The 12391-nt window shown below is 36.4% G+C and overlaps 1 protein-coding gene across 5 annotated transcripts in view; it reads right to left on the bottom strand.

The window, feature by feature from the left end:
• The window catches only part of LOC105033361 (CDPK-related kinase 3), a 44645-nt gene that overhangs the window by 14372 nt on the left and 17882 nt on the right, over positions 1 to 12391 (bottom strand). For 3 of the 5 annotated variants that reach the window (XM_029261290.2, XM_010908124.4, XM_029261291.1), the window contains exons 2-7: positions 8808 to 8938; positions 8467 to 8508; positions 8245 to 8353; positions 8040 to 8118; positions 4873 to 5169; positions 4560 to 4669 (exon numbers count right to left, since the gene is read on the bottom strand). In XM_029261290.2, coding sequence (XP_029117123.1) covers positions 4560 to 4669; positions 4873 to 5169; positions 8040 to 8118; positions 8245 to 8353; positions 8467 to 8508; positions 8808 to 8938 — 768 coding nt within the window. Of the gene's footprint in view, positions 1 to 4559; positions 4670 to 4872; positions 5170 to 8039; positions 8119 to 8244; positions 8354 to 8466; positions 8509 to 8807; positions 8939 to 10686; positions 10913 to 12391 lie in introns of those variants that run through there. The other 2 variants (XM_073246420.1, XM_073246419.1) reach the window with 2 other exon arrangements.

The raw sequence follows: 12391 nt of genomic DNA, 5'->3' as shown, positions 1-12391 counted from the left end.
CTGACGATAGCATTCCCACCTTGAGCAACACCTTGAATCGTGTTTTGCGTGTTACTGAGTTACAGCCCACATCTTCTCCATCTATGGAGAACACTGCTTTTGCTATTGGTACTTGTAGCGGCTGAGGGGGTCGCGGAGGTCGTGGATGTGGACGCAATTCTTTTCCACCATGTTTATATTGTGGATGTTTAAATCATCCTGCTGAGCGTTGTTGACAGAAATTTGAAAAACCTTCTGCCTCTCGTCCTGCTAGTGTTGCTTCTTCTATAACTTCGTCTGACGTTGGTGCCACTCCTACCACCGATGACTCAGTTTTGATTTCTTGGACTGACCACAAGTGATTTCTCCAGTTCATCAGTGCCTCCATATCTTCAACTCCAATTGTGTCTTCAACTCTTGAGATGGCTACTGCAGTCACTCCTGGTATGTTCTAACTATTAGATTCAGGTACTTCTTGTCATGTCACAGGTAACAGAGATCTTTTTCTTACATACACTCCATTGTCTCAATGCTACCTATCACTATTGCGGATGGTACTTCAGTTCCTATTCTTGAACACGGTACTGTGAGGATTTCTCCTATACTCATTCTTACAGATGTCCTATATGCTCCTAAATGTCATTTGAATTTGTTATCTATTGGATGCCTTGTTAAATCCTTAAATTGGTCAGTTACGTTCTATCCTTCTCATTGCCACTTTCAATATCTCAGCACGAGGAAGACGATTCGTGGCGATATTAAGATGGATGGAGTTTACTTCCTTGCTGATACAATATCTCCTACTTGTGCTGTGTTGTCATCCTCCAACTCACCTTATCAGTGGCATTGTCGTCTTGGTCATCCATCTACAGAAGTTCTGAAGAATCTTGATCTTCTTCCCAAGTCTTCGGATAGTTTTGAATGTGAAGCTTGCCAGTTAGAAAAACATCATAGAGTGTCCTTTCCTTCTTCTGTTAGTAAGCATTGTTCTTCTTCCTTTACGTTAATCCATTCGGATATCTGGGATCCAAGTCCTATCCTGACTCGATTAGGTTTTAGATATTATGTGATTTTTGTCGATGACTACACAGGATGACTTAGTTCTATCTCCTCAAAAATCAATCTGAAATCTTTTTTATATTTCAAAATTTTTATAATGAAATAAAAACTCAATTTTCCACCTCTATCAAAGTTCTTCACACTCATAATATTTCTAAATACTTACAGTCCAGTTTTGTAGATTTTTGTACTTCTTATGGTATAATACATCAGATCTCGTGTCCTTACACCTCTCAACAAAATGGAGTAGCTGAAAGAAAGCATAGACATATTTTAGATGTGGCGCAGACTCTTATGTTTCATATGCAGATACCTAAATCTTATTGGGATGATGCCATTCTTACAGCATGTTATCTTATAAATAGGGCTCCATCAAGTATATTGGATGAAAAATCTTCATTTTCTATTCTATCCCTTTAAGGAATCCTTCTCTCTCACCCCATGAGTGTTTGGATGTCTGTGTTTTGTTCATCTCTTAGAACCTGACAGAGATAAGTTGTCTCCTCGATTTGTTCGGTATATCTTTTTGAAATATTCTCGTACTCAAAAAGGATACCAATGTTATGATCCTCTTTCTAAATGACACTTTGTCTCTATTGATGTCTCCTTTTTTTGAAACCACTCCATTTTTTTTCCATCTCTTCTGAGTCATCTAGTGTTTCTCTACCGCCTATTGCTCCTCCCAAAACTTCCATAGCTCCATCTTCTAGTACTTCTACTCCATCGCCTTTGCAGATTTACAGTCATCACGGAAAAAGAGCTCCTCCATCTTTACCATCACCAACTATGTCATCTCTATCTGAGTTTCCTGCAGGCCATCTTCCAGGTTCAGAATTACCTATTGCATCATGAAAGGATAAAATATCTTATACTTTGCATCCAATATCTGCCTCTATGACCTTTGATTATCTTCTATCTTTTTTTCAATCTTTTGTGGGATCTTTATCTTCCATATCTACCCGGGACCTATCAGGAGGCTCAATCTGATCCCAGATGGAGATAGATCATGGATGAAAAGATGGCTGCTCTAGTCAGTCATGGCACTTGGGAGTTAGTTTCACCACCATCCGATGTTCATCCTGTTGCATGTCGATGGGTCTTTACAGTCAAGTACCAACCTGATGGTATAGTAGAGTATTTTAGAGCTCATCTTGTTGCTAAAGGATACACCAAATCTATGGTATTGACAACTTTGAGACTTTTTTTCCAGTTGCTCGTCTCAACTCAGTTCGCATTCTGTTTTCTATTGCAATTCGTCAAGACTAGAAACTACACCAGAAGGACGTAAGTAATGCCTTTTTATACGGAGATTTGTCTAAGGTTGTTTATATGAAGCAACCTTCCGATTATGTTGCTCAAGGAGAGAAAGTTTACAAGCTAAAAAAAGCTATCTATGGCCTCAAGCAGAGTCCAAGGGCCTAGTTTGACAAATTTTGCCGGATTGTTAACAAAATTGGACTTCATTGGAGCAAATCTGACACTCAATTTTTGCAAAGCAAACATCTTTTGGATTAATTGTTCTTGTTGTGTATGCAGATGATATTCTTCTGACTGGTAGTGATCATGATGAGGTTATTCGGATCAAAGAACACTTAGAGAATCATTTTGTCACTAAAAATTTCGATAAACCACGATATTTCCTGAGATTGAAATGGCATATGGGTCGCAAAGAGTATTTCTTTCTTAAAGAAAATATGCCACTGATTTATTGATGGAGACAGGCTTGCTTGGTTGTAAATCAAGTTCTACTCCTATTGATTCTCAGTTACCATCAGAGATTAATGATTCAGATGACGATTTTGAGGATGTCACTCAATACCAGACTAGTGGGAAAGCTTATCTATTTGACAGTCACAAGACCTGATCTCTCATTCGCAGTGGGGGTAGTAAGTCAATATATGCAGAAACCTAAGATTTGTCATTGGAATGCTGTGTTAAAGATCTTGCATTACATCAAGAGAGCCCTAGAAAAAGGTCTTTTATATAAAAACAATGGACATTTACAAATTGAAGCCTATTCTGATGCTAACTATGCTGGCTCGATGAATGATAGGAAATCCACATCAGGTTTTTGCATCTTTGTTGGAGGAAATCTTGTCACATGAAAAAGTAAAAAACAAACAGTAGTGGCCCGTTCAAATGCTGAGGCTGAGTATAGAGCGATGGCTCACACAACTTGTGAGATGATGTGGGTCAATTCTTTGTTAAGAGAACTTGGCATTTCTTATTCTAAGCCTATGGTGATGCATTTTGACAATCAGTCTACCATATACATTGCAAACAATCCCGTCTTTCATGAACGGACTAAGCACATTGAGGTCGACTGTCATTTCATTCGAGATGCTGATCTATCAGGAAAGATTGTTACTCCCCACACAATATCAGAAAATCAGTTGGCTGATATCTCTACTAAGGCTCTTGGGTCTACTCGCTTTTCTTCCTTATGTACCAAGTTGGGAATGTTTGATATATATGCTCCAGCTTGAGGGAGAGTGTTAGAAAACAAAGTATGTAATATGGTTAATATGGTATGTAATATGGTTATAACCATATTAGATTACAATCACATATATGAGGATCTTATAGCCATATATTGTTAGACAAAATTTAGAATGTAATATGATTATAACCATATTTGGTTATAATCATATATATGAGGATCTTACCATGTTTAATAGTTGTCCAAATACATTATATCTAAATGCCTATAAAAGTCCTTTAAAGGCTAGATGAAATAGACAATCAATTTTTCCTCTATTCTGTTTTTGAACAGGTTTTTCCACTACTCTATTTCTCTTTTCTGTTTTTGAACACTCACTAAGATCCACAATCTCAATACCTAATATCATATCGGTATCTTACCAACATAGTACGATACGGTCAGTATAGTATGCACTCTATATCAAAATAGCTCTCTAAATATTTTTCTGAATTTTTGTCTCAGTACACCTTAATACAGGTCGATACACTTCGATATAGGTCCGTACACCTCGATATAGGATGGTACCCCTTGGTATGGGGCTTGTACCGACTTGAAGTTGAGTTTTATATTAATTTTCTTTGATGCAGTATGGTACGCCCCATATCAAGTGGTATAAGGTACAGCACACCATGATGCTCGCTATAGGTTGTGTTTCAACTGAATCTTCTCCAAAAGCGTATGTCCTGGTTAAAATGTTTCACTAACTTAAGATTCCTTCTTCCTGCTCACAATCTTAATCTATGGTAGACAAAACTGACAAATATGATAAGGCATATAATTATATTTACAAACATGAAATAAGTAGAATAAAATCTAGTAACATGACTAAGCAACAGCATCATGTCAATGCATTTCTAATTAGAATAGATCTTTTGACTTCAATACCAATTTCCTTCATCAAGCAGATAAACAAAATCACCCAAGTTAATGCATGATATAACGAAAATTTCATATTATTGAGATCTACAGTTAAATGTGGAACTAGCATGTCGAATAAATAACAATGAAACAAGGATTTTAAGACTTGTTAAAAGCATACCTTTAATGCAGTACGTTTGAGAGGTGTGGCATGAAGGTATGATTTGACTAACTTATATATCAGTACATCTAAAGGGATTTGTCTCTGTTCATCTTGCAACCATGGGTGAGCTGTCATTGTGGAAACACATTAGCTTCAACAAGCAACCATAAACAGTCTCACAACATGGAGACTAAATTTGAACTTCTTACTCTAACAGTAGTCGAGGAAATTCAGGAACAAGGAAAATAATGAACTAATTACATATTTATTACATGATGAACAACCTGCATAATATAAAATTATAAATCAGTAATTAGAACTGGAATCTTACTCAGAGCCTGAGCAGCAGTCATTCTTTTCCTGTAGTCCTTATTCAATAGCCTTTTCACAAAATCTTTAGCTTCTGGTGATACAGCAGGCCAAGGTGAATCATCAAAGTTAGGATCAGCTCTAAGCACAGAACGAAAGATTCCTGACTCAGTTCGTGCCCAGAAAGGTCTACTGCCACATAACAAAATATATGTGATGACACCAATACTCCACATATCTGCTTCCACACTATATGATCTATGTAGGACCTCAGGTGCAACATAGTATGCACTTCCAACAATGTCATTTAGCCTTTCATCTGAACAATTAGAAAAACAAATAGATAAAGAAATAAACAAAACACGAGCATCACATAGTCAAAAAATAAAAATAAAAAAAATAATAGTAATAAGTAGAATATCTGTATTCCCAGCATCAAGTAGATGAAGATTAAGGTATTGAAATTACCAGTGAAGGAAGATTTAAACAATAAGAATCAAGTTTAGTTAATGATAGACTTTCATTTTATTTTCAATGTTAAATCTGCATAAGCATGCAGGTTCTTTTGACAAACAAGTGATGCAAAATTATACAAAACAAAAGAAACAATAAGCATGAGTTAAAACAAGTTTGTGTTTGACGCAACGTTCACGAATAAGAATAAGGATTCACGCAAAATGAAAGCCTTCAAGATACTAAGGAAGAACCCTAGACTCCAACAAGAGAAATAATCCTGCGATTTTTATTGATAAAAAAATCGTATAAACACAAAACAAGGTATTTATAATGTCTCAACCCTAAGATGGGTAGTTCCGTAAGACTAAAAATTAAATAAAAGTTAAGAATATGAAACTAAACCAAAGACGGACTCACAAACATAAAACAGTCCTGAAACCCACTAAAACGATGGATTTTGGGCTCGAAAACTGGGTGAATGGGTAAATCCGGTTCACGATCATAGGGCTCGGAACGAACTTTCCGTTGATATATTGCGGATCCCATAACTCTTCCTGGTTCAAAAGTTGTGGCTGTTTGAAGCTTAGGTCCTTGTTTCGATGCTCCAGCCCATTTATTTAAGCTTTCACTGCTTCTTGCGATCCATCTGGCCCAAGTACTCTTCAATCAGACGTTTCGCGTCAGTGTTCCCATATTTTAATACTTCCACAAAACTTACAGAAGACAAAGTAAAATGATTCAACAAATGCAGAAGTTATAACATGAGTATTCCCCATAAGAAAATGAATAGTTAAGCATACTGGTTTAACTATTTCAATTTCCCAAACACAAATTGAAATCTTTCCCCTTCGTCTAGACTCTTTCCAAGTCTAGGGAAATTTGAAGTAAGTTGCTTAAGCTGGAAGTTGCAACTAAGAAGGTAAATTACCCTTCCATTCAACTTACAATTCAGATTTCACACCAGAACCTCTCTTGTCAAAGGTAGCTGTAGCCAAGAATTGAACACTTGTTCAGCAGACTAACATCAGAATAGTCACCGAAATTTCTGGAGTTTAAGTACAACATGCTTTGGCACTTGAAGTTCAGCTTTATTGGTCACCCACCAAAACCCTACCCAACTCTTCCCCATTCAAAGAAAAGAAACCCTATCACCAAAGACCTCTATTAATTTACAAGAGTATCTTATGTTTGTGCTATCACAAATTAATAAGTTAATAAATTAGTAGTATTCCTCGTAACATCTAGAAAAGGAGTTCCCTATACAACTTAGAGTTTCCACTTAAACATGCATTGCAAACTAATTCAAGCAAGACTGATGAGAAAAGCAAAAGGAAAACAAAGGAACCTAGAGGGAAATTTGTTCAAATCATTATAGAGGAACAGGCAAGAAACCATTGTAGACTAATTTCTCAAAAAAGTTACCTTGTGGTAGGAACCTCATGTTCTACATCTTCTTGTCATATTATTTCTTGCATTCTTGTTCCATGGTGTGCACACACAGAAACACATGCACATAGAGAGAGAAAGAGAGAGGTTTTAGTAATACTTGGAGTGTATCAAGACCTTAGTACACTTGATGCAAAATCAACCAAGGCATCTTGGAATAATGATACAAGCTATTGATCAAGGTTTCATGTCCCAGCAAGATAAGATGCATCCCAACCATCCCATCCCATTTCTCTGAGAAAACAAGACCATGATGGGGTCGAGACTATAAAACCCATCCACACATGGAGAGAAGAAGAAAGAGGAAAAAAAGGAAGGAAAGATAATGAAAAAGAAAGGTGAAACGAAAGAAGACAAAAAATGAAGGAAAGAAAGGGAGAAGAAAAAGAAAAGAATGAAAGAAGGAAGAAAGGAAAGAGAAAGAAGAAAAAAGAAAAAAAGAAGGGGATAAAAAAAAAAAAGAAGAAATAAAGGAAGGAAGAAGAAAAAGAAAGAAAAAATAAAAAAAAAGAAGGGAAGAGAGATGAAAGATATCTACCAGGATGCATGATCAGAACCACTATCAAAATGGGACAAGACAGCAAAGTGTCCCATTCCATAAACAAACCAGGACAACTCCATCCAGGATTTAAAAACTTGCTATTGATAATAATCTAAGACATCTAAAGTACTTAGGCACGAAGAATTATGTAGTTCGAAAGTCATTTCCTTGTGCATCAAGTGGATCCAAAAGTGGATGCTGTAAGAAGTGATAAATATGTTAAATACACAATAGGACATGCAAATTTTGGATCCAATCATTGATTATGATCTACAAATCTTAAGAACACTGTGAACAAAAGCTCAACATGGTTGAGCATTAAAACTGCCAATCAGTTTGTGAACTGACGCATCAGTATTTCCTGAATGCATGACTTTCAGTTTGCAGGTATTCTGGAATATACATATCTTAGGAAAAAAATCAAGTGCACTTAATTTCAGGATAAAATAAGTTTCTGTTAAAACTTAGGGTGTTGAAGTGAAACAGATATTGGTACAACAATCAACAGAAGATTCCATGTAACATATGCTGCAAGAAAGTCTAATATTTGTATTTCATACTGGAAATTTCCAGATTCATAAAGCCTGAAAATGAAATGCAGGGAGTAAACAAACAAACAAGATAGAGACAACAAAGGACCATCCACGGTACATAGCAAAAGAGAAGGAACCAATTTAAGCTTGTCAGTCTGTTTTTAATAATAAATAACATGATGAAAATTGATGTAGCAATTAATCAACTGTCACCTGGTCTGATAAAATCAGAAAGACCGAAATCAATTAACTTCATGGTAGCATTTTCAGCTCTACTGGTGAAAAGAAAATTCTGTCAATTTGCATCGAAAAGTGAAAAAAATCAGCAGCTAAGACAAGTTTGATATATTGGAAAAGAATAATAACTTGAGAAACAAATAAATTACTTCCATGCAGGAAACAACAGATATGTAGAGACCTCTGGCTTTAAATCACGATGCACAACACCTTGAAGATGAGAAAAGGCAACTACATTTAATATTTGCACAACAATAGCTTTCGCATCTTCCTCTGTGTACTTTCCACCCCTTTAACAGAATAGGAAATGAGGATTTTAAGGTAAGAGCATTGCTGATCAAAAAATTTGATTATAAAATACTTACATGGAAGACTTAAGTTGGAAGAAGCTATATTTACTTACCTGGATAGAATTCTATCTAATAATTCCCCACCTTCACATAATCTGATGAAAAATGAAGAGAACATTAAGGAAATACAAAATGGATGAACCAACATGCCTCAAGGTACTATATGATAACAAAATCATCAGCCTGCATGAACTATTTCTTAGGTTCTTCGTGTCAAATACAAACTTGCAGTTGAGCAAATCTAGAAAAAAATAGACACTACAAAACTGTGGTACAGACACACATTTAATTGGAAAATAGCAGAAAAAGTACAAGCATATATACATAGTTACATCATTACAAATTAGTACAGTTAAAGAAACATCCAACTGGAAAGATAACAAATAAGACATACTCCATGATTATGTAGACGTTAAGGGCATCCTCACATGCATCATAAAATTTGACAAGATGTTTATGCCCAGACAAAGCTTTCAGGATTTTCACCTCCCTACGAACATCTTCAATTGATATTGCTGTTGTCATCTGCAGAAGGATATCAAAAAGTTAACCTGAGAACCCACACACACTATTTGATAAAGAAGTACTGAGTACAAACTAAGCAAACCTAGTGTGATTTAACTGTGAAAACTTAAAAAGTTCAGATATTGATCCAGTGCTCCAAACATATAACACAATGTTGGGGAACCCTTTTCTCTTTTTCTATAGCCAAGTTAAATTCAACCCTTGCCTTCAAAGTTGCCAAAGTGCATAAAAAACCGAGCTACACTAAGGTTCTCATCTATTTTTCCTTTTTGGTGCATAAGGTTCTCATCTTTGTCAAGCAATATCTTAGCACTTAGATAGATATGCAAATCCTTTATCATATCCAACCAAGGTTTTATGTCTCAGTGAGACGGCAGGCATCCTAGCCATCCCGCCCCATTCTTATGAGAAAATGGGACTGAGACGAGGTCGGCACTCTGAAACCCATCTAGGCGGGGAAAGAAGAAGAAAGAGGAAAGGAAGATAAGATAAAGCAAAGGAAAAAGTGAAAAGAAAGAAGAAGAAAAAATATGGAAGAAAGAAAGGAAGGGAGAAGAAAAAGGATGGAAGCAAAGGAAGAAAGGAAAGAGAAAGAAGAAGAAAAGGAAAAAAGAAATAAAGCAAGGGATAAGAAAAGAAATAAGGAAAGGAAAGAATGAATAGTAGAAGAAAAAGAAAGAAAAGAAGGAAAGAAAGAAAAAAAGAAAGAAAGAAAAGAAGAGGGGAGGAAGACAAAGGATATCCACCGGGTCGTATGACCGGGACTGCTGCCAAGATGGGGCGAGACAGCAGAGCGTCCCGTTCCATGAAAAACCGAGAAACCTCGGTCCCATAGGATTTAAAACCTTGGTCCCAACATCTCTTCATGCTCTTATGCCAGTTTTCGAGTGTCATATCCCTTGAATCAATTTATGGTACGACTTGAAAAAAAGGTCAGAGTTATGACCACCAGCATCTATTCATGAATTCAGCCAATAATTTTTGGTAGGAATGGGGGCTCTTCCTAAATCATGATAAATCTGATGTAACCAATGAATACACATCCATTAGGGTAAGCAAAAGAATCTTTTTCTCCATTTTTCCCCTTTTGGTAGGGTGGAGGTTGGTCAAGGGAGGGGATCAGTATCTTTGAAATAGCTAAAGCCTAAGACCATTGCATAAGATCCCCAAAAGAAACATCCCACTAACAGATGGGTTATGTGAATCACCCTATAGCAAGGATTTCCCTATTTTTTGTGATAGGGGATGTCCTTTTCAAAGCTCATTTCTAGGTCATCAAAGAAATTCTCTATTGATATATCTACTGATATAAAGTAGTTATAGATTTCATTGCAGCATTTACCTTGAGAACTAAGCTACTTTCCTCTATCATTCTTTAATTACAATTATGTAATCGTGATTGATATTACTTTGCATGTTATGTTTCTTTTGATATTGTACAGCAGAAGTGCAGAGACGAATTTTTTATGGAGAACCAAAAGAAAACATTTATGTAGCTAATCCAGCACTCTTGATGAGTTACATATTATTGTTATTGTAATGAATGCATTTTGCCTGAAAACTGCGATTACCCTTTGCAGAAACATGTTTATTATGTAACAATCCATTTTGGCCTTTATTGGAACACTATGCCCTACTTTGAAAAGTAAGACTTGTTGGCAAGGTCTAACATACCAATCCATACCGGCAATATCATATCGTATAGTACTAACATTCGATTTGATAATATGAGTCGAACTGGTCCGTACCAGCACTTCGTCGAAGTCTTCAGCACTTCGCAGGGTTGGGGAATGCAATCTAGTCGGCCCTGGTTGAGAATATAGAGACAACTCGATGTGAAATGATGGATTTCGTGGTTGTCTAGCTATTGAAACTTCTACCTTCTTCCTTGGCAGCATAATGGCAGTTATGCAGTAATCCCACCAAGCAGGCTAGAAAGCTTGAAGCCACCCTTTCCATGCTATGCTAGATGAGCCAGAGAACTGAAGATCCCAAAGAACTCAATTTGTTGGCAAAGGGTGAGCCCAAGCTTGTTCGGGCAAGGGGTAGATGCATGCATGGGTGTGCCATCGATGTTAAACCAGTCGGTAAGGTATGGATCGACATGGGTCCAGATGCTTTGACCTTCAAAGATTTTCACCACCATCACACCATCATTTAAAGGAGATGGAACTAAATAGAAGTATAGCCCTAGGCTACAGTAGGAGAATAGTGCTGGGCTATAATACGGGTAGAGCGCTTGGCTACGGTAGAAAAACTAGGTCATGCCGACTCTTAGGATAAAAGATTAAGATAAAAATAAAAATAGTTTGATTGGATTGATTGACGAAGGTCCCTCTTATAGAGTAGCATTCTAATATTTATACAAAGGCACAATAATTGAAGCATAACTGAAATTACAAACAAAAACATAGCATAGTCATTGATCCCTGTTTTTCATATCTAGCTTTCACACACATAAGATCCATGAATCACTTCCTATAGTGATGAACTCCATTCAATCAATAAAACCACATGCTTGTCAGAATTTTTGAATACACATAACCCAACCCTGTTTAAAGAAAGTATAACATCGTTCAAGGCATGATTTGCACTTCAAGGAAACTCATATTACCTTAGAAAAGGCTACCAATCCTTGAACATAGGCAGCACAATTTGTTATATGAGCATTGAAACTTGCAACAAATCAATTAGAAATTCACCCCAAAGCACTAAAATTCACCCAAGAGTTAAAAACACCACCAGCACACTTTTTCACAAACATTCTTGCCAATATGCACCTTCACTACTCTTAGCACACTATAGTCCATCAACTCACCCAAATCCCTTTTAAAAAGCACTCTTGAACCATAGGTTTATCAAATGCAGGAATATAAGTAACGATGAAACATGGATCTGCCATTTTACATATCACGGCCATACTGATGCGTATGGAATACCAACAAACATGGGATATGACTAATTATGTACCCGATACTCCTTATAGATATCCAATTCTTACAAATTTAGAAATAATAAAAGGCCTTGATACTTCAAGGATATGTCCAAAAACTTTAGATATGCTCCCAGGATACTGCAAGGGTACCATTAGGCAGCTAGAATACTTCTTTTGAGTGTGCATGAGGGAAGATGTCTCCTTTCTTTCTCAATGGATGTTAAAATTTTGATAATGAAAATGATGGATTTCATTGAATGATCGGTCTTAGTACTTCAGATCCTCATTGTTGTCCTATGGAGTATGATTTATGTAATTGTAATAAAGAATAATGCTTATTTGATGTTTTCAACAGGTATGGAACTTATTGTTGTATTTCAGTTTTCCAATCATATTGTATCTCAAGGTTTTAAATACCATCAGACAAGGGCGTCCTAGTTTTTCCCTGGAATAGGATGCCCAACATACTGACACTTAGGATGGTAGGATGGTGAATGTTCTGCACATCCCAGTCCATT

The sequence above is a fragment of the Elaeis guineensis genome, chromosome 12 (assembly GCF_000442705.2).
Source record: "Elaeis guineensis isolate ETL-2024a chromosome 12, EG11, whole genome shotgun sequence".
NCBI classification, from domain to species: Eukaryota; Viridiplantae; Streptophyta; class Magnoliopsida; order Arecales; family Arecaceae; genus Elaeis; species Elaeis guineensis.
The sequence above is the reverse complement of the archived record's forward strand: the minus strand, read 5'-3'. Positions and strand labels throughout refer to the sequence as shown.